Source organism: Haemaphysalis longicornis, unplaced genomic scaffold, assembly GCF_048455015.1.
Source record: "Haemaphysalis longicornis isolate Haplotype H1 unplaced genomic scaffold, Haemaphysalis longicornis Haplotype H1 scaffold_1, whole genome shotgun sequence".
Classification (NCBI taxonomy): Eukaryota; Metazoa; Arthropoda; class Arachnida; order Ixodida; family Ixodidae; genus Haemaphysalis; species Haemaphysalis longicornis.
In genome coordinates, this window is record NW_027526203.1 from 137,809,480 (window position 1) to 137,832,335 (window position 22,856).

The following is a 22,856-nucleotide window of genomic DNA, read 5'->3' on the forward strand; positions in this document are numbered from 1 at the left end:
ACCGAAGAAGAGGCATGCCACGCTGTTTGTTGGTTGCAAACAAGGTGTTGTATACGAAGTGCCTCTATCTGGTGGAAAATGCTATATTGGGCAAACTGGTAGGTGCATAAATGACAGGCTCTGGGAGCACCGTACAGCTGTTCAAGCGCTCGCTGCGGGGGGCCATTTAGCTGACCATTGCCGCCGCTGCCGGTGCGTTCCACACTGTGTTCCAATTTACGAGAAGACAGTAACATTGTGCTGTTTTAAGGACCAAGCCAGCCGTGAATTGTTTGAAGCGTGGTGCATCATGAAAGCCGGTGAAAAGTGTGTAAGCACGGCATCTATTAGTTCATCAAAAAAAGAAATAGATTATCTGGATGCGAACTTGCCACGTGCGTAACAAAATGCACCACTTGACCTTGTCTTTTTTCTTTGTGCTTTGAGCATGTTCACGCATGCGCCCTTCCGGTATATCTTTTGATGTGTGTAGTAAAAATTTCAGTTGATGTCTAGCGCTAGTCCTGTGTGGTCTCTACTTTTGTCCCGTCTTTACCGCGCTACTTGACCATGTTTCCCCAGAAATGCCTGCAGGCACAACTCACCTAGGAAAAGCTGCTGAATATGCATGCGCCATTGATCAAAGCATTTGAAAGCCGTCCTGCTTCGTGTTGATTGGGCTAATTTTCCTGTTTCCACTGGCTGCTTTATCTGTATGTCACTAGCTAGGTACAGTACTACAGTCTCTAGTGCACCCACATGCATGTATTTTTGTGGCTGTGTTTCTAGGCGAGGCAAAACATTCCCACGAAATCGACATTGCAAGAAAGCCTGGGATGAGGCATCATATTTTATGTTTACTGGCTGATGTTTGTGTCTTTTAAAATGCTCATAACCAGGAAAAGTTCTCGCACACACTCATTTTAAACTTGCATAACCCTGCATCAGTGTTTGCTTCAGAAGAACACTTCGACTAGTTCCACCAGTCTTGTCTTGCCATTCGCAATCAGTGATGCCACAAGTTGTCTGCAGAACAATGTACAGGGCAGCCGTGCCTGTTTTCACGACGCTTTGCGAATTTTCATGCACTAATAAAGTACTGCTGCTGCAAGTCGCATATTATTTGTATTCACAACACTGCAATTACCGATGCTGGCCAACTTGCTTTTGCACTTTAGTGTCTCTTTAGGCGTCTATAGTGTACCGTAAAACCATTAGGTCCCTCCTGGGCAGATGTACTGAACTATGCTCCTGTGCTATGTCGCTTGTGCATCCCAGTAGATTTACTTCCCCATTCTCTTTTTAAGCATAGCAGCAATTTTTTAGGTGCAAAAAGTGTCGAAACATGAAAAAGTTCAGTGTAGTTTTTTGTGCTTAAAATGAGAGCTACTGTATTTACTCTCATAATGAACCCTCCCCCCACTTTTCTTGTTGAGAATTTACTTTTTTGTCACTGAATAAAAAATGCAGGGGAATATGTCTTATTTTAAGCATGGTTGCTGATGCTGTAGGCGATCACAGTAACGTGATATCGTGCTACAGTACGCGCAGAAATGCTAAAAATGCATTCCAAGAAAAAGAAATCTCATCCGTAGCCGGAGACGTGAGCGCGAATGCCGCGGCTTACAATTTAAAAATTGCGCGTTTGCGGTGCGCCACCTGTTGAATGCAAAACAAACCTTGCGCCATAAAAACGTTGCGGTGTGCGAAGTTCGAACAAAGCACCAAACGTACTCCGCACTCCTTCCCTGCTATTTGATGTTTAGGCTGGTTCTGCCGGCGTGCGAACAAAGCAGTAAACGTACTCCGCACTCCTCTGATCTTGTTTAGGGCTCGTTCACGGCACCAGCAGCATCAGTGGCGTAGAGTTTGCTGCAATTTTACGGTTTTTTTCTAGTTCGACGACGAAGTAGCAGTTAATTTCTTCAGCCGTTGTGACATGCGCGGGCGCGACCAACCTTTCGAGTTAGACTGCAAAGCCAGCGTCGATAACGTGGACGTGCTTCGTGCGAGGATGCGTACGCATGGCTGACTACTACGGCGAGGCAACCGTGCGTCGTGGATCGTCGACTGGGAGCCCCCAACCCAACGAGGTAGGATAGATGCTCTTCGGCAGTGTCTTTATTTATTGTGGCAAGGTCCTCGGAGGCGTTGCCAAATCAACCCCCTACCCGACCCGGTAAAATCAAGACAGACTGATCAGTTGCAGTTACGAAGCTACACCAGCGAGTTTTTTTTTTTTTTTTTTTGCTACGCATTTATTACAGTAGCAGTGGCTTAAAAATCTGGTTACTACTGATCACACTTGCTTCCGTCACGCTGAACAACGCACGGGTCAATCATCGATGCCGCCGTCTTTCACGCTCAATTTCAAAGGGAAGAACAGCTGAACTTCGTCGTTGTATGTTCTCTTGGCCGAGGTGAAAGAACATACAGGGTGTTGCAACGATAACTGGAACACTTTAAAAATTTTTCCTGAGCGATCCGCCGCTCTGTTCGCGCTCAAACTTCACACAAAGGTCGCATTTTGTGGTCTATTTTGTTTGACGCCGGGAACAACGACGGTACTTACCTGCTTATTCTGAAAATAAATAAAAACGATTTTCGCTTATGGGAAAATGGCGGCTGATTTGGACGTTTGAGCAAGCGCAAGTTGATCTTGGAACGACGGCGCCACCTGGGATATGCAGGGCGAAACCCATGTTTCGGATTCACGGTAGGAAGGCGCCAAATGGTGTAGCAGACGATCAGAAAATCTTTTTGGTCCCCAGTTCACGATGATCACAAATACGTGCGTAACAGCTGCTGCCAATCATAATAAAATATTCCCACGGTTCATCGTTGCCAATAAACGTTGGGTTTGTTTCCTCACCTACTGTTACATTTTCTGATCGTCTGCTAGCATTACCAGATTATCCGGTCCTGTGAAATCCGCCTCACGATTCTTGCGTTGTCCTTGTTTGTTCGTTCTCGTTTTATTTGTGAAGTTTTGTGTGCCTGTTTGTGTGTGCCTGTCTGTCTGTCATCGCGAAGCGGTGAGATGCGAGTTTTTTCTGGCGAAGAAAAGGCAGCTGCAGTATGTTTCTTGGCAACGACGAAAGCGTACCACCGAGTACGCACCCTCTTCAAGAAAAAATTCGGCAAGCGACCCCCGAGCTACCCCTCTCTGCTTCGGTGGAGGGCCGCACTTGAAGCTAACGGATACTTGCACCGTAAAGTGCGGAAAGAAAAAGGGTGCCGGCATTCGGTTCTTGCCGAGGCCATTGTCGGAGCGTTTGAAGCCAACCCGCGCTTATCATGCAGGCCTGCTGGGCTAATGTTCGGGACGTCGGCGTCAACAGTCAGTCGTGCCTTGAAGACAAAAGGCTTCAGGCCTTACAAGCTACAAGTCCACCAGAGACTGACGGACGAAGACAAGGGGCGTCGGTTGAGCTTTTGCCGCATCGAGCTCAATCGAATCGCGACAGACCCTGGCCACCTGTCGTTCCTCGTATTTAGCGACGAGGCAGCTTTTCATTTGGACGGGCGTGTGAACCGCCAATGTACGCGTTTTTGGGCGAAAACAAATCCCAATTTTGTGACCACACGAGCAGTAAATTCCCCCGGCGTCACCGTCTGGTGCAGAATCTGGCGGGAGGGCGTGATAGGACCGTTTTTTTTCGACGGCACTGTCACAGCCGATTCATACCTGAACCTCCTCAAAGAAGACTTTTTGCCCGAACTGGTGCAATACCACATGCACAAAGAAGTCTGCGTCCTGCAGCAAGATGGAGCGCCCGCCCACTTCGCCGCAAAAGTCCGCCGCTGGCTTGACGCCAACTTTCCCGACCGCTGGATGGGGCGAGGTTCGGCGTCGATGCCCTGGCCTGCGCGCTTTCCCGACCTCACACCCTGCGACTTTTTTGTGTGGGGTTATGTTAAATCCCTAGTGTACCGCAGCGGCCCAGTGGCAAATGTCTCGACCCTCGCAAGACGCATCCAGGACGCCTTCATCGCCATCGACGACGAGATGAGGGCAGCAATCTTTGACGCCTACGTTCACAGGCTGCAAAAGTGCATCGACGCTGACGGCGGTCACTTCGAGAAATGAGGACTCGAGCACTTCGTTTTTTCTCTTCTTGTTTACTTTGACGACTACGTGAACCGTTGAAATGAGAACATTGTTTTTTTTACTCGGACGACGGCCTGAATTGCCGGAAAAAAGGTCCTTGTTAGGGCCACCAAATGCTGCGTAGCGAAAGCATCTGAACTTGTTCGCCCCCCAATGTCCTCTCTCGAATTCTTAACGCAGCAAACTTTAAAGAAAAACCGGCGTAACTGAAAAATTAATATTGACACACTACACATTTTTCATGCGATGTAACAGTAGGTGAGGAAACAAACCCAACGTTTATTGGCAACGATGAACCGTGGGAATATTTTATTATGATTGGCAGCAGCTGTTACGCACGTATTTGTGATCATCGTGAACTGGGGACCAAAAAGATTTTCTGATCGTCTGCTACACCATTTGGCGCCTTCCTACCGTGAATCCGAAACATGGGTTTCGCCCTGCATATCCCAGGTGGCGTCGTCGTTCCAAGATCAACGCTTGCTCAAACGTCCAAATCAGCCGCCATTTTCCCATAGGCGAAAATCGTTTTTATTTATTTTCAGAATAAGCAGGTAAGTACCGTCGTTGTTCCCGGTGTCAAACAAAATAGACCACAAAATGCGACCTTTGTGTGAAGTTTGAGCGCGAACAGAGCGGCGGATCGCTCAGGAAAAATTTTTAAAGTGTTCCAGTTATCGTTGCAACACCCTGTATAGCTTAAATTACATTACATTGAGTTGGGCTGGAATTTTTTGACCACGATTTGAAGCACCCGTGCAAAAACAATCCGCATTTCACTTCATGTTCAAATTAATTTATTTCTCCTTACGTAAGATTAAACAATATCAGAATAATGTGTGATGTAATTCTAATTCACAAACAAATAACGCTTCATAGTATGGTCCGAGCAAAAAGAGTCATGCATGTGTGTCATGCTTTTAGCATTTTCACAGATGAATGATTTTTAGCCAATTATCTCCTGCCCCCTTCGGTCTATAAAGGGGCATCCCTTGCTGAGGAGAAAAAAAGACCAACTGAAAATGCTTTAAAAGAGGCTTTAAAGGTGTCGTGTTATTACGTGTTCAGTAGATTTAGACGTAACCGAAATGTAGGAAGCATATAACTGTCCTATTTTGGAGAGAGTTGTGTTATATGCAAGAGCATAACATGCAACTGTTCCGCTTCGATTTCGTGAGCGATTGAGTAAGTTTTTTTTTTTTTTTTGCTTGGTACCAACACAAATTTTCCTGAAACGCCATTTTTCATACATGGGACAATTAAGTGAAAGGCGAATGCTAAACCTGTACAATTTCTTATTCCGCGAAGTAGATCAGAACATGACTTGGAGGCACATCTTTAATACAGTCTGCGCATCACCTTGAAACTTCAGCATTTCTTAGTTGTCTGATTGTGAAACTTGTCAGATGAAGTGGGTAATTGAAGTTAAAAAAAACATTTGCAGGTTACAGATCGCATATCTGGTTCTCAATAATATTCTCATGACTAAAATAATTCGTAATATTACCGTTTAACAGGTTTCTGTTTCATAAAATTGTAATTTAAGTAAAAAAAAAAATATATTGCAGGTTAGTCATTGTATATCAAGCTTTAAATAATATTTTGAGAATTGAGATAATTTGTGATATTCTCTTTTTACAGGTTTGTGTTCCACAAGGAGTGAAGGTGTCAGCACAGAAGCTTGAACGAAACTGCCGGAAAGCATTCTACTACTGCTACGCATTTGTAGATGTCAAAATTAAGAAAGTCACAAAAGCAACTCAGCAGAACGACCCATTCCTCAACTGGCCAGTCTCGCTGACTGCTGTCATCAATATGCATGAGGTGCTCAACCACGGGCTCGACTGCGCCGATGGGCTTCGCCTTTCTAAAACCCACATCGGACACCAGTGCCGCATTCTTCCGCTACTTTCAAGATGATACGACCCCAGCAGCCGCACTAGCTCCTCATAAAACGAAGCTGGTAAGGCAGGAGGACGGTGAGGGCCTGCTCGCTAGCAGCGCTGTAAATCCCCCAGCCAGCACCGTCTACCACTGGTTCTGCGGGTGGCGGAGAGGGCAGTATACCGACGAAGGAGTGATCCCCCTCACCAAGCTGGACAGAAGAGCACCAAATCACGTGGAACATTGTAAGTGGCTATGTACCCCAGCACATTCCATATATTGCTACTTTTATGTGACCTGTGCCAACTTTTATGCTAACATAGTATCTCTCTCAGTTTAATTATCAGCTGCAAGCAAGCTATTATGCAGTGTAGACGGAAAGGCATCGCAAAAACTCTGTTCTGCAGTGTTGAATTTTCTAGTTCGGGAGAAAGGCAGCGATGAGCACATGCACAGCCACGGCGCACTTAACTAGACTTGTCTGATGCACCTGTCCTAATGAAGACGGCACAGCCTGACTGTGAAAGCCTGTGCTTGTAAAACTACTTTTAAATTGTGGCCATTAGGCCCAGACGTTCATATGTCTCAGTACATACCTTCGCTCTACTATTTTTGTTCCACTTACAAGGAATAAATGGGCGTGTGGTATTTGCCACAACAGTGCAGCTCGTAATACATCTTTATACGTGGCACAGCTAACAGCAGCCTGGCGTGGGAGCAATGCGCAATTTGAATAAAATTCAATGTGAAGTGAATTTTCACTATTCACATTTGACAATAATTCATTTGCAGTAATCTTTTGCCATTCACATTCGAATATATGTAATTCGCAGTTGGTTTCTACTATTCGTATTTGAGAATATTCGATCTGATTCACAGTCAGTTTTCACTATTCCTAACTGTTCACAGCATCTCTGGAGGGGGCATTCAGGAAGCTTGACTGGGAAAGCAAACACAGGACAACTCCCAAGAAGCCAGCACCAGCACACCCACAGAGCAAGGCCAACCGGTGGCAGCAGAGCCTGAACAGCAGCAGCTGCCTATGGATACCGAGCCACAGCTGGAGGCCCAGGGCTCAACTGGAAGCAGTCACCAACGTGAGGTGTTGAGGTGTGGCTTGTGCTCGTGCATTTATTTTAGCAAAGCCTAATAATTGTGACCCTTACTCCAGTTACTGGACACCTAGGTAGCAACTAGACACCTGAACAAGATCTGTTTCTCAGCAACACACTCCACTTTTGGAAAGAGCTACCTATTTTATAACCACGTGCATGCATTTTTTCAGGGGTCTGTTGTAGTAAAATTTATTTTTACGAAGGTACAATTGCAGGAGCTAAGTAGAAGAAGGCTACAGGATGCCAAAAAAGACACTCCAAAAATTAAGGCAATCCAACATGACTGCGTAGCATCATAGCAGAAGCAAGACGAACAAGTTTTTCCAATGCATGTAAAGGGGAGCAAGAATGAAGTAGTATTCATATGTCACAGCTAGTGTGAAATTTTGTATGCTGGCTATCGTATGTCTTCCGAGGCCCTTTCTGACATAGGGAGGGTGCTAAGAGGAGGAGGAATAAACTTTCATTAAACAGCACTGTGCTGGTGTTAGGGGCCCCCACCAGGTGGGACAGTCTTCAGCCCAGCTTAAAAGAAGAAGTGTTAAACAGACTCTGCCAGGATCCAATCTCATACCATTAGATACATAGTCAGTTGCACAGTGCAAGTTTTTGAGATGTAAAATTTTACATTCTGGTCTTAATGTTTTTTCTGTGTGTTTCGCTGAATAGTCCTTGTATGCCACTAAGGCCCTGTGAATAAAAAGGTGCCTTGCGAAAGCGCTAGGGCAGGGGCTCTCAAGTAAGGCTTTGAGGAACCCTGGGATTTTGAAGAGGCGTTGCTTGGGTTCTGTGAGACTAAAGTGGCTATGGTGTTGTGCTGCTGAGCCCAAGGACATGGGTTCAATACCGGCTGCGGTAGCAATTTTCCTGATAGAAGTGAAAAGCGAAAGCGTCTGTGTGTCGAGATTTCGGCGCACGTTAACTCTTCCTAGCTGTTCCTAGGTGACCAAAATTAAACCCCAGCTGTCTCCACTACAGCGCGCCTCATAAGCAAGGTGTAGTTTCGGTACTTTAAACCTCGCAGTCAATCAATCAATCAGTCATTATTATGTAACTGAACATGGCACTAAACAAAGCTTTTTATTGTGTTTTATTTTAGTTCAATGAATGCATTAATGTTTGTGAAACTAATCTGTAAATACCTGCGTAGTATTCTCTGGTCCAAACTGGTTATCTAAGCTTGGCAGGGGAAGGTGAGTTCTGTGAACATTTTTCTGCCCTAATGGGTTTCCCGGTAGGCCCATAGTTGAATACCTACGGAACACCCTTATTACTTCAGCAGTGCAAAGAAGACAATAGTAAAGATAGGAGATGCAACAAATTTTGAGTAAATCTGTGGTATATCCTGAACAAATTTTTCGTAGGACACTGCGGAGCTGCAGAAGATCTACGAGGAGTGGTGGCGCCAGCCTTCCCTAGCTGCTGGCGACCCATATTATGCCACTGCCCTTCAGCAGCTGCTGCGGCAGATGCACAAAATCAGAAAGGAGCCCCAGGAAGGAGCCTGCCCATGAAGGCAGGCTTCACCAGCGCCCGGAGGTGCGGCTGTACCGTCAAGGTCCAGCCCACAAGCATTGCCAGGCGTCGCCCTGGGGTCAACCGGGGACCAGGTAGAGTGCCTGCTGGCCAAGAGCTCGGCTAGCAAGAAGGTCAAGCGGTCCTCACGCCCTAAACCTCAGCGTCAGAGATGGGGTGCCGCACGCCAAAGCTCTCGGACTACAGAAGGGACAGAAGGCACCTAATAGGGTGCCCCTTGTGTGGGCCTCTTCATTTAGGGTTATGTTTTCTCCGGAGGTGTGTGAATGGCACTACAAGTCGTAAATGAATAGTGAAAACTCACAGGAAATCAAATCCAATATTTTTAAATGCACATGTCTCGGCATTAAAGGCCAACTGCACTCAAATTTTTCTTTGTCCAAATAAGCAGTCTAAGCTCTTAAAATCACCTTGGCGAAATCCTGAGCTTCGCAAGCACACTGCACACTAGGTACCATCGTTCAAAGTAGCTCCATGCAGACGACGTTTGCACCTGGCGGAGAGTTGCCGAAACAAGTACCGAGCAGCCTGTGACGGAGGTTGGGGAACCTGTCCCGTGAAGCTCGCATTTCTCCGGCGACTTGCAGGGCGCTCCGCCAGGTGCAGGGATATGCTCGCCCGGGGTTTCTCTGCTACACCAGCGCGCTGTACCGCCGTCGCCATCACATGTTTAAACTAACCGCATAGGCAGGCGTATCCGCCATTTTTTTTTTCAGTGTAAAAAAAAAAAAAAGAAAGAAAGATGAGAAGCCTACAAACTATTCACGCGCTTGCGAATGTCTTGGTGTTAGCGAACCTCTTTTTACTTAAAAATAAAATTTTTACTCAAAGATAAAAATAGCGCGAAATGAGCACATGCCTTACATTTGTCATTCCTATTGCATTTACCACAGAAAAAAAAAAGATATTTTATAACTTTTTGGCCGCTTGCATCCCGCGTCCAATATGGGCCATATTTGGGCTGGCCCAACGCCACCTCCATCCTTTAGACCTTTTCAAAAGTTTGACGACCTAAATAGAGTTGTTGTGCACGCGGCTATAAACGCTTGTGTGACTTTTGCCTCACTCGCTAAGTGGGCCAAAATCAGCCTTTCTCTAAGTAACAAATACATCAGCACAAATATCGGCCGTCGTCTTCGTCAAGTGCGAAAACTAACGAAACTTCTCCTCTCCTAAATAATAGACTAGATTTTTAAAAGTTCAATTCCCAAGTGAAGTATTTACTTTGAGCGTTAGATTTAGTTTATTTGAAAGTAAAATGTTTTCAGCAGCACCTGTCTCTGGTTAAAGTAGAAAACAGTGGCAGATAGGAAATGTTTTCGTGCTTTAGTGCATCATTTAGCTGTGGAAGCTGGCTTATCGTTTTAGATCCGTTTTATAATTCGTTTCCCGATGGGCAGCAAGGCAAAAAATACTGGGTTGATATTCACGAAGCTGTTTGCACATAATGTATGGTAAAAATAGTGATCGATCGCAGCCCGCGTGCGGTTTGTTCCCTTCAAAGAGAGAGACGTGATAGCTGAAGCGTCGGCTATAACAAAAGCTCCTTTTCGAAATCGTACGGGCAAGTAGCGTTGTAAATCAGGGTCCGCTTTTTTAGTAAAATATGCTGTTGGGCTAGTTGGTTCATTGCTTAAGGAAAATCGAGCGCTACAAACGAGGACAGAAAAAACGAAGAACGATGAGACAGATGCGCTACTAACAACTGATTTATTCCAAGGAAAGACAGCGGTATAAGTAGCTTGTCTACAAACGCACAAACATACACAAAGGATAATAGATCTGAAAAAGATACTATAAAAACAAAATAGCCACAGCTGAAGACAACAATCACACCTTTTTATCGCATGTTGTCTAGGATCCGGTACTCCTTCGAAAACAGGGATAGCGATGCTTCACTGATACAGCCTGCGCTGTTTTTTTTTTGGATAAAATACGCTTCGCGCAGTTCTTGCGCCACGGTGTCACGACTCTTTCCGATAATGATTGTCTCTGTCAGTATCGGAAGGCATCCTTTGCCACACTCGCGGCAGTAATGAGGCAAATGCGACCCGGTGCCATTCTTCATGGAAAGATCATGTTCCCTAAGGCGGTCATTTACGCATCGGCTGGTTTGTCTGATGTACACCTTACCGCAGAAGCAGTCATCGAAGTATCTCGGGAACACCTTGGGTATCGGCTAAAATAATTCCAATGCCTTGTTTTAAATTGCTTCCATTGTAATATTTGCAGTCGTGACTGAAATAGATGCTCCCATAGCGGTACCGAAAACTTGCCTGTAGAATTCGCTTTTGTGCGAGAAGCAAGTGTTAGACAGGCAAAACCGTAGCAAGGTGCAGAGCTCAGTGACATCGAACGGCGTGCGATACACTAATGTCATGTCCTTGTGGAGGAACTGCCTGGAAGTGGAGCCCTTGCTCGTGTCTTCAGAAAACGTGGTGTGCAGATCGCGCATGTGCAAGCAAGCAAGCTCAAGGGTGACTTGCTTAACATAAAGGATCCTCCCTCGGCAACGTTTCCCTGGTGTGGTCTACAAAATCCCATGCGCCGACTGCGAATCGGTATACATTGGCGAAAGCGGAAATTTCTGCCGGCGTCTTAAACAGCACAAAAATGACGTCACCAAGGGCCACACCGTGACGAATGCACTTGCAGAGCATGCCAAGAAGATGGGCCACAAGATAGAGTGGGACCACGCGCGCATCATAGCCACGGAGTGGAGTGGATAAACTTTATTAAGACGAGCTTCAGGTGCCCGCCAGGTGGGGGGCCTCCTGTAGTCCGGGAAGCCCTGGTCCGCGCTGGCTGCCCTAGCCCTCTCCACCAGGATACGCTGGACTGAGAGGTCGGAGCTGGCCAGCTGGTCCGCCCACTGCTCGTACGTTGGGTGAGGATTTGGGGTAAGAGATGGGGTTTTCTGACACTCCCATACCATGTGGTACAGGGTGCCTGGTTGGTGACAGAAATTACACGTTGAGTAGTAGAGGGTGGGGTACATGGCATGGAGGAAAGGCAGTCGCCTGTGCTCTGGATAAATGGGGATGTGGTGGCGGGAAGCGTCGTTGTTCGTGGCGGTAATGGGCGAGGATGTCCGCGTATGAATTCAGAGTAGCGGGCTTGGGAGAGCGAAGGAGCTGCGTGACTTCGCCTTCTTGAGAAACGGCCCGGTGTGTATGAACGCGGGCAGCGGCGTGTGCTGCCTCGTTCCCCTCGAAGGACTCATGTCCGGGGGTCCAGATGATGTGCATTTCCGGGAGCTGGTGCACACTTTGCAGAATTTTTAAGGCCGTGGGTGTTATTCGACCTAGCAGGAAGTTGCGGCAGGCGGATTATAGTGAAGTAGTCTTTTCCAGTGGTGGCGGCTAGAGCGATGGCAAGTCCTTCTGCTGCCTCAATAGATGTCGTGTGTACTGCAGCGGCCGTCAGTTCTGCACTGTTGGCTCCGGTGACACTCACGGCATGTTCCGGTTGTTGGTGGTATGGAGAGGCATCCGTGTAACGAGTACAGGGAGAGTTGGGGAAGCGTTTTCTAAGGGCTCGTATCCGGGCTTCTCGGCGTGCCTTGTTATAGATGGGGTGCATATTTCTGGGAATGGGTGCGATTGTGATGTACTGTCGGATGGTTAGAGGGATGCGTTGCCTCTGTTCACATTTTGGGGGAGGCCTGTAGCCGAGCCGGGTAAGTGTAGCCCTGCCGGTTGGTGTGAGCTTAAGTCGCGTGAATTGGGAGATGCGATGAGCTTCTTCCAGTTCCTCCCATGTATTATGGATGCCGAGCTGTAGAAGTTTTCTTGTTGCTATTTTTGGAGGCAGTCCAAGGGCGGCCTCGTAGGCCTGGCGTATGGCGATGTTTAGCTTTTCTTTCTCTGCGGGTTTCAGGGCCAAATACGGTGGCGTAACCTGGCTAATAAGGAGGGCGTGAATGATGCGCAGGGTGTCAGCTTCTTGTAGCCCAAGCCGCTGATGGGAGATCCTGCGGATGAGGTGAATGAGCTGGTCAAGAGTCCGTTGCAAGGGAAGGATAGTCTGAGCGCCTGAGCCATCTTTTGGTATGGTGAGGCCTAATATGCGTAGGAGTGGGACATTGGGGACGCGTTGCTCATTAATGGTAAGTTCTGGATCTGGTATGGGATCTGGACGCTTCTTATATGTCCTTTTGCACAGGGTTAGAAGGGCAGATTTTTCGGGGGCACAATCGAGTCCTCGGGCTTTCAGGTATTGTTGGGTGACCTGAATGGCTGCTTGAAGTGCATCTTGCTGGTCGCCCGGAGATCCAGTGGGGACCCAGAGTGTTAGGTCGTCCGCGTATATTGCGTGGCGAAGATTCGGGATGGCTTTTAGTAGGGGTGGCAAGTCTTTCATTATGAGGTTGAATAGTATTTGGGATACTACCAACCCCTGCGGAGTGCCCTTTGGCAGGGTTTTAAATGCGTCGGATCGACGGTGCCCGATGCCCACTGTTGCTGTGTGCTGGGTTAGAAAGGAGACAAAGTATTGGAATGTGCGCTCGCCACAGTTTGAAGATGCGAGGCCTTGAAGGATGGCTTGGTGAGAAACGTTGTCGAATGCCCCCTTAATGTCAAGGGCCAAGATGGACCGCTTGCTGTGGCTATTAAAGTCGTCCAGCACTTCCTCCTTAAGCTGAAGTAGTATGTCTTGGGTTGACAGATGTGGGCGGAAGCCGTACATCGTGTCAGGGAAGTAGCCGTTGTCTTCAACGTGGGGCGAGAGCCGGTTGTAAACCAGGTGCTCAAACAATTTGCTGACACATGAGGTCAGAGAAATAGGCCTCAGATTCTTGGAGTTCAAGGGTTTGCCGGGCTTGGGGATGAAAGTGACGTCTGCGTGTTTCCACTGTGGGGGCAAGGAACCCGCCAGCCAGCACTCATTGATGTAGACTAGAAGATTTTCTAGGACGGCATGGTCGAGGTTTCGCAATAATTTGTTAGGGATTTTGTCTCGACCCGGAGTGGTGTTTCGGGTGAGGTTGTAAGCTGCCGCCTGGATTTCAGCAGTGGAGAACGGCTCATCCATTTTGGGATTCGGATCGCCTGTGTAGTCAGGTGCCTGGGTGGGTTGGACGTGAGGTGGGGGGCGCCAAGGCTTGCTTAATAAGTTCGTCCAACAAGTCTTCTTCTGTGCCCGGGTAATTGTGGATTAATCGGCGAAGCTGGTCTGCTGCGACCGCCTTATATTCACCGGGGCCCATTAGGGAACGGAGCAGGTACCATGTGCGGCAGGTTCCCAGCGTTCCTTGCAGCTTGTTGCAGAACTGCGTCCAGTTGTGCTGGCTCAGCTCACGGGCGTACACTTCAGCTTCTGCCGTAATTTCCGCAATGCGGATCTTCAGCTTGCGGTTCGTCTTGTTCTTTTTCCACCGCCTGATTAGCCCTCTACGGGCGTCCCAGAGGTGGAGGAGATGGGCATCGATGGCTGGGTTATCCTGCGTAAGGGAAAGTTCCTTGGCGTGTTTTCTTGCCTCTTGAATGAGCTTGGTAGTCCATTCCTCGAGACTGTTATCCGATCAGCGGGGGTGGTTTCTCGGAAGTTCTTCCAATTTGTTATGCACGCAGTGCCAATTTTTTGGCTGCTCGCTCTTTGATGGGAGATTTGTGACTGAATTATGTAGTGGTCGCCGGGAAAGAATTTCGCAACGAGGCTCAATCTTGAATCGCTAATAATTCAGACAACAAGCAACACAATCAACAGATCATCTGGCACTCTAAACCATGTCTACTCCCGTACATTACGTCATGCGCTGAACGCTACTTAGGAGCCTGCTGCTAAGCCATCAATCCATTATGAACAAGGGATCCATACGGATCCCGAAACGTCAATTTTGTTGCAACATTTATACAAATGCCTTTACCTGACCAGATGGCATTCCGTCGAACTCTCGACAAAGATAGAGATTGGCTTATAGGTTTATAGATGACGCAGCTACACTCTCACACTTACCGACAGTGCTACTTGGGAATGCCACATCAAAGGGAACATTAAGGAGTCTCTCGCAGCAGAGCGCACATGCAGCAAGCTACTCTGTGAAGCACAGCTCAATGGGTAGGCCACGCATCACACATAAAACAGCAACTGTATGTCACAGCTTTGCTTGTTAATCATCTGTACAGACTGTGTAGGTGAATTTTTTTGCCAATGCACTTAGTGAGAGATGTTGCTGTGCTTTGTTTGTGTGGGTGCTGCTACAATTGCTGAAGTTGTTAATGTGAATGTACTGAGTGATAGGAGTATGCATATGACTGAAGTTGTGTTTTTATGGTTCGCATAATGCCACCTTTTTAAGGCTAGGACGTAGGCTCCTGCTTGTGATTCTTGCTTTTGATGTTTTGTACTTGCATATCTTTGTGGTGCAAACAAATAAACTTTGTTTCAAGTCAAGCACTTGTCGTGTCCTTCTTTCAGGCCTGTGGGCAGCAGAAATGCCACAAGGTGTAATATGCGCAGAATGTAGCTCGCTCATTTCAAGCACGAAGAACTACACTGAACTTTTTCATGTTTCGACACTTTTTGCACCTCAAAGGTTGCTGCTATGCTTAAAAAGAGAGAAAGAGGAAGTAAATATATTGGGATGCAAAAGCGACATAGCACAGGAGCATAGTTCAGCACATCTGCCCAGGAGGGACCTAATGGATTTACGGTACAATACAGACGCCTAAAGAGACACTAAAGTGCAAAAGCAAGTTGGCCAGCATCAGTAATTACAGTGTTGTGAATACAAATAATATGCCACTTGCAGCAGCAGTACTTTATTAGTGCATGAAAATTCCCAAAGTGGCGTGAAAACAGGCACGGCTGCCCCATATATTGTTCTGCACGACAACTTGTGACATTACTAATTGCGGATGTCAAGACATGACTGGTGGAACTAGTCGAAGCGTTCTTCTGAAGCAAACACTGATGCAGGGATATGAATGTGAGCAAGAACTTCTCCTGGTCTTGTGCTTCTTAAAAGACAAAAACCTCATCTAGCAAACATAAAATATGATGCCTCATCCCACACTTTGTTGCAGTGTCGATTTCATCAGAATGTTTTGCCTTGCCTACAAGCACAGCCACAAAAATGCATGCATGTGGGTGCACTAGAGACTGTAGTACTGTACCTAGCTAGTGACTTAGCGCATACAGGTAAAGCAGCTAGTGACAGCAGGGGATTATGAGCACAATCAGCAGGAAACAAGACGGCTGTGAAATGCTTTGATCAATGGCGCAGGCATGTTCGTGTAGCAGCTTTTCCTAGGTGGTGCCACTGCGGGCGTTCCTAGGGAAGCTTTGCCGATGTCATAATGCCCTGCCAGCAGAGAGATGGGGCTGGGTGGCCTATTTTGCTGTACGCCGCCACACCAAGGTAGCATTAGGTAGAATGTAACAGAATGACAGAACGTAACTTTGAAAAGTGAAGGGCAATCAGAAAAGTTTTTAAGAAGGCGGTAACAACTGAATAGTCGGGCTTGGCTTGCTCTGGGCGCTTTGTGACGTGCCCTGATATGTTTCCAAAAAGCGAAAGAGAAAAAGCCAGTTCGATGAATAAAAGAAAAGGCTTTGAAAAATTGTGGTTTTTCTGGCAGACCAACTTTTACAGCCAGTTCAGCACTGTTAGCTGGCCTGCAGCAACACATGCATGTACACTTCACTCTTAAAAGAGTGTCTCGTGCGCAAATTCAGCGTACAGCAGACCGATTGCAAAGCGTGGGTGTTAGCAAGTTTGTCACATAGCCTTTGATGTGATGACTATTGCATTATAATGACCAGTTTCCCAAATATGCTTCCAGAAGTGAGCATTTTTAAGCAATTCTGCTCTCACCATGTGAACTGCACGACAGGTGAAAACAATGGCTACCGTGGCTGTAGCCAAAGAAAACGGGGGGGCGAAATTTCGATTAAGCACCGGACAACACATTTAGCAACGGAAGCGCACACCAAAGGCCACAATGAAGACATGAGGAAACGTACAGCGCTGAAGTTTACAAGACGACCACAGAATAAAGGGACAAACGAAACGCTTGGTGTGATTCGTTTGCTCCTTTATTCTGTGGTCGTCTTTTAAACTTCAGCGCTCTGCTTTTCCTCATGTCTTCATACCAGCTAGCCCAACACCCAAGCTTTACTGAATAATACAATTAAAGGTCATCCTGCCTGATGGAGGCAACGCATGTGAGCAATAGTAAATCACTGAAGGACAATGGCCAGTTATCATTCCGCCTGACGAAACTTTAGGGAGTTCCAATTGCCGTCTCGTCAGCACGGAACGCTAGAAAAAATATATATCTGAAGCAACACGGTTGTCTGCACTATCGCAGAAACAATCAGGGCAATTTTCGGGCCAAAGGTTAAGCCGATTCCATGTAGGGATGTAGGATAAACGGTGCAGATCCACGTTTGACAAACAGCCGTTCCAACCACGCGGCGATTTGCGAACGACCGAGGGCGTGAAATAGAGCAATAGTAAATCACTGAAGGACTCTGGCCAGTTATCATTCCGCCTGACGAAACTTTAGGGAGTTCCAATTGCCGTCTCGTCAGCACGGAACGCTAGAAAAAAAATAGATGCAATTTTCGGGCCAAAGGTTAAGCTGATTCCATGTAGGGTAAACAGTGCAGATCCACGTTTGACAAACAGCCGTTCCAACCACGCGGCGATTTGCGAACGGCTGAGGAGGCACTTCGAAATCCACAGCGGCGGGCAACACCTGACAATTAAAGGTTGACTTTATAACTTTTAAAGCGGCGGTCGATCACCACAGGGTGAATGGTGTAGATCTAGATACACGCTCGAGAAACAACCGGTTCATATACACGGCGATTGGCGAACGGTTGAGGCACTTCGAAATCTACAGCAGCGGGCAACGCCTGAGAACGCGTAATCACGCACAGAGGCACGGTTGAAGCACTTCACGTAAGAGCATGAGGAGCGGATGCGGTAGCGCACACTGTGTATCCAAACCACGACCGGCTGTCGTGACCCAAACCACGACCGGCTTGATCCAAACACTTGCCGCTTCACGTAAGTGCATAAGCGGCGGGAAACACCTGTTGAGAACGCGAAATCCAACACAGGCACGGTTGAAGCACTCGTAACTTCGTTAGAATATGAATGATTAGGCGTTCAATCCACAGCGCGGCCGTCGCAGAAAGCGAAATACAACATGCCGATTGAAACACTTCACGTAACATGAGCACAGGCTAGCGCAGAGGGCACAGCTCCGGCGGCTCCGGCGGGTCCCAGAGCGCAGGGAGTGTGCACAACGGCGGAAAAGCCAAGCGCCCTTCGCCTTTCCCACTCGCACTCCTCCTTTTCTCTCTTTCGCGTCTGAGCGTCCGGGCAATTTATTTCACGCTCCCCGGACCCGTCCGGCGACGTAGAGATGCCCGACCCCCTCACCACATACGGGGACATCTTGGAGTGGTACCGGCATACCCGAAGACGACGTCCACCACCTCACCCAAATCTAAATAGGGAAGAAGCAGTTCTCTACAGACAATTACAGACCGAATCGCTCCTTACCCCAGTGCTTGCAAAACATCTGTGCCCCGGTGTATACGAAAGTGAAATGTGCCGTGTATGTGATAGTGCGCGTGCGACACTCAGCCATATACTCTGGAACTGCAGGACACAGCCTGCCGAGGCAGCGCAAGGAACTCTGCCCTCTCATATCACAGAAGCCATGAACGCTAAAGACTACAGTGCACAAATCCAGGCCGTCCAGCAGGCGAAGGCTGCCCTGGCACGCCAGCGGCCCGAAAACGCAACCCCACCTGGGAAGCGTGAGTAGGCCCGGGCACCAGGCAGGTCTCCGCGACGTAGCGGCCACGTCCTAGCTGCCGGTGATTCCAATAAAGTTGTTCGTCCTCCTCCTCCTCCTCCTCCTCCTCCATGTATCGTTTGCTCACAGACTTTTTTTTATTAGACGCCGGCTGGCAAGCTGCAAGTCTTTGTAGCTTCTCTGCCGGCGTTGAGTGTTGTTTATTCAGTCGCAAAGTAGATATTGCAGCAAATAAACTCTAAATAGTTGCGTTGAAGTCGATTCCGCCTCGTCATTCCCGGCGACCACGAAAGGCAAGAACCTGGTTAACCCATATATTAAAAAAAATAACGGCATGTCAGAATTTTACTGAGCCTTTTTTTCGTTAGGGACGCCTGTGCAGTAGTGCCTTAACATACGTTGACAGCCGTTAACCGAAGTGGCGCCAATTTTTCAGCTGCTAACGATCGGATCCCAGGCATTTCACTGGGAATCAAAATTTAAAGGAAGCTGCACACGTATCCTCGCCGGTGGGTGGTGGAAGAGCGAAGTATGCCGCCTTGCTTCTAAAATATCTTCATTGACAGGCTACGGCTCCGAATGTCAGCCGATGATAATTACCTAAAACCCTTCACATCCATGCAGGGACGCCGGAAAGAAGGAGAAGAATTGGGACGAAACAAAAAAGTCGCGCAACCACTCAAGGTCGACTGCGATTGCTGCTTGTGCTTCGCTCAAAAATGCCATCTACCCGTTTCTGCAACGGTACAGACGTAGAACCTTTGTATACCCTCAGCGCCCCCTAGTGGTTCGCTTCGAACCGCACACATTTCTTCTTCACGCGCTGATAAGCTACCCCCACCGTTCGGCACTGCGGCGTTGGTGGCGTGGTCATTCTGATTTTGGCTGATAATCGGATCGGACGCACGATGCTCGTCTGTAGAAAAGGTGCGGAAACAGTTGACGCCACCGCCAGTTGCTTTCCTTTTACCTTGATTCCAGAGGACTATAGCATCCTTTTGCCTCCTCTGCATTCAGGTAAGGCGATGCGACGTGCAGTGGTGTTCCACTGCGATTTCTGGGTCCGCCCAAATCGCATCGATGATTTCCGGCAGCCGATGAAGGACTTGGAAATTTTACAAGAGGTGGCTGGCATCGGCGACTACCAGATGTCTCACATATAGCTTCTTAAATGGGGATGGATAGTAAAAGTAGGTGTCCAACTACGTATCCCGCTAACGTCGATGCTTTTCCAGCTATCGACTTGACATTTTGGTGGATATGCATTATAGATGCATGCGAACCATGCGCAAAATTGCACACAGAAACATAGAATAGTTTTTAAAATATAAGTTATGTTTTTTAGATTTTTTTCTCGGCTTAAGGAGCATTTTCAGAATTTTTTTTAGAGTCCAAGGGCTGAAACATTTTCTATCTGTGTAAATGCTTCTGGTTTTCGTGAGTTTCGTCTGAACCACAATAATAATGGTGGCCGTAACCATTGATTTTTTAAAATATATACATCGCACAAACACAAATTTTATTAATTTTTGGGAGAAAAACGTGTGAATAAAAAACGAAATTTTGGTGAAAACATGCTTATTCTGGTTCAGATTGTGTGTACTGCATTGATAAAGAATTCACACAAAAATGTTTTTTTAAGCTCAAATAGTTGAAGAGAAAATGCTCTTTTTCTCATGGAAAATGGTGTTTTGAGAAGTCGCACTTTAAAGTTCTCGTTTTTCACGAGGTCGCGGGTTCGATTCCCGGCCGCGGCGGCCACTTTTCTGATGGAGGCGAAAAGCAAAAACGCCCGTGTGTACGAGATTTCGGCGCACGATAAAGATCCCCAGGTGGTCAAAATTAATCCGGAGCCCTCCACTACAGCGCGCCTCATCGCCTGCGTTGCGTCGGCGCGTTAAACCCCACAATCAATCAATAAAGTTCTCGTTTCATTTTTTTTTCAAATTTTCGCTTCTTGCGCGGATTCTGAGAAAAGCTAGGCAATGCTACTAGCACAATGGACTTCAGGCTTAAAAGATCGCTACGCTGTGAATAAAAAGAAACCAATTACATGCGCGCAAAGACAATAATAGGCGACCGAGCTGGCGTAAAGAAACGTTTCGCAATGCATGCGCTGTGCTATTTCAAGTATGCAGCGCCATTGCGGCTTACAGTGAACTACAGAAAAATTCAAATATACATTTATTTGTAAGTATTTACAGAAATAAACGTTATCCCACATTTTTAAATAAAAAAATAACTATGTAAATACCGCTGTGCAACACACGAAACTAGCAGTGAGTAGGCGGGGCCACTTGGGGCGCGTTTGGCGCTATATTTAAATGACTTCTGGTGAGCATCTCAGCATGCCACTTCTTGGGGACGTTCTCGAAGAGTGTTGAATATTTTTGGACAATAATAAGAAAATCCAATTTTAGACGGTTTTGCAATCCATCCCCCTTAATATGAAGGCAGACGAGGAAAAGAAGGAGGTACTTGAATCCAGCGTACTCAGCTTAAAAAACCTACCATGCCTCGTCATTTACCTTTCAAGGCAACAACTTCGCCTGAAGCTGCACTGGGTCGCATGGAACGTCAGCGACCAGGACGTGCACCAAGCGTTTAGTGAGTACAGCGACGTGAAGGAAGTGATCAGTGGTCGGTGGAGGATGCAGATTTGGAAAACGCCGCCACGACAACCCGCACGGTGCGCCTCGTGCTACGGCACGGGGTAGCACTTCAGCACCTCCCGCATAAACTGAACCTCGACAGCGGCACAGCGCTTGTCGTGGTGCCTGGTCAGGCTCCAATGTGCTACCGATGCCGGAACACGGGGCACGCAAATCGCGACTTCTAGTCCCCAAGTGTGCTCAGTGTCGAGCTTTCGGCCACAAAGATGGCGACTACCTTCGCTCCGAAGCCAGTGTCATGGGCCGAGGAGCCGATGTGGAAAGCGCCGAGCTCGCCGTGGACGAAGATGTGGCGGCAGGAGCGGCAGGAGCTGCAGTGGCCGCAGGAATGAACACGGAACAAGACACAGTCGAAGAGACCGGCACCCGGGAGCAAAAACTACTGAACCGGAGCGAGATGCTTCGGCTGCGCCAAAACACGAGCCCACAACTGCAGATGCTACACAACTTCCGGTTTCTCCCATCGATACGCAGATGGATATCCATCCAGCGCCCCATAAGCGGCGTTTTGAGGACGTGCCACTGGAGCAACGGCTGCGTCATGTGGAGCGCCAGTGGAGTTAGGTTTTCGTTGGGAAGAACCGCCATCCATTACCGCCGCGATTGCCGCCGTTACGAGGCCACAATCGTCAACCTCAAAAATAACTGTGCGCTGGACACTCATTCGACGCAAGTCCACTGGTGTACGCATTATCCTTCCCCTTTCGTGGCAATCAACCGTTGTGACTGGAATGTCTGAGAGTTGCAGGCTCAATGATTGAGGGCGAAGCGCCAAAACAAGACAAAAAGCAGCTTACCAACTCATGAAAGAGCCCGAAATGGATGTTGTATGAATAAAATAGGTCAACGTTGATCGCGAGGAGCAGACCGCGACAGCATGGCGTGTTCCTTCGCTGCACAGTATATGACGCCTGCGGTGGGCACACCTTTGGAAATTCAACTAATATGCAACCTGCATGTAGGCGTTGCGCTGCTGAGCGCGAGGTCCCGGGTTCGATTCCCGGCTGCGGCGGCCGCTTTTCTGATGGAGGCGAAAAGCGAAAACGCACGTGTGTACGAGATTTCGGCACACGTTAAAGATCCCCAGGTGGTCGAAATTAACCTGGAGGCCTTCACTACGGCGCGCCTCATCGCCTGCGTTGCGTCGGCACGTTAAACCATACAATCAATCAATATGTAACCTGCATGTGTTTACGCAAGAGTTTGGCTGAGCTGCAAGTGTGGTCTTAATACTTGATGTCCGCGATTTTTTTATTCATCGTTGCTAACATATTATTTTGTGCATAATCTGCTCATCCAGTTGACGAAAGCCATGGATTCTGAAAATATTCGGTAATACGCAAAATGTGAAATTGGACTAATTAAGATCGCCAACTTAACTGCACGTGCACGACACCAGTCGTCAAAGGGGCCCTAAATAGGCATCCGAAAGTCTCCATTTCAATCGCGCAATGGCCAGAGTACCCCTTCACGACAACGTATACCAAATATTACACCTCTGCGTAAAGGAGGGGCCGCGCAAAAAAGCGAAAAAGATCCCTTCGTTTAGGGATGTTCAGAGTCCTTCAATGCATTGAAGGACTCTGGTGTGGGGTACCTTATAGGACCGCACAATGTCCGTCCGCTTCCGTGCGCATAGCATTTACAATCGCAAAAATCACTCAGGCACCAGCAGGATTCGAGCCTGCGTCTGATAGACCAGACAGAGCTAGTTTCAGTCGTCTTACTTACCCATTGGGTTACGACCGTGAGTTAGTATCCGAGAGTTAAATCGCTTACT

General features: G+C 47.7%; 1 protein-coding gene across 2 annotated transcripts; it reads left to right on the top strand.

The window, feature by feature from the left end:
• The first annotated feature begins 1,456 nt into the window (after positions 1–1,456).
• On the top strand, positions 1,457–14,183 carry LOC144136950 (uncharacterized). 2 transcript variants are annotated; one of them, XR_013315673.1, is made up of 4 exons: positions 1,457–2,072; positions 5,732–6,219; positions 6,884–7,084; positions 8,454–14,183. XR_013315673.1 is itself a non-coding variant. In XM_077669436.1 (3 exons), exons 1-2 carry the CDS (start codon positions 5,910–5,912, stop codon positions 7,081–7,083), a joined length of 510 nt encoding a protein of 169 aa, XP_077525562.1. In that variant the 5' UTR covers positions 5,896–5,909; the 3' UTR covers position 7,084; positions 8,454–14,183. The 2 variants fall into 2 exon arrangements, 1 of the variants encoding a protein (XP_077525562.1); XM_077669436.1 differs by lacking the exon at positions 1,457–2,072 and having other exon boundaries at positions 5,896–6,219.
• Positions 14,184–22,856: the final 8,673 nt, after the last annotated feature.

Excerpts from the sequence above, each read along its gene's own strand:
- LOC144136950 (XM_077669436.1), top strand. The coding sequence starts at position 5,910 with ATGAGGTGCTCAACCACGGGCTCGACTGCGCCGATGGGCTTCGCCTTT. Across the intron at positions 6,220-6,883 it reads ACCAAATCACGTGGAACATT|CATCTCTGGAGGGGGCATTC; the intron begins GTAAGTGGCTAT and ends AACTGTTCACAG.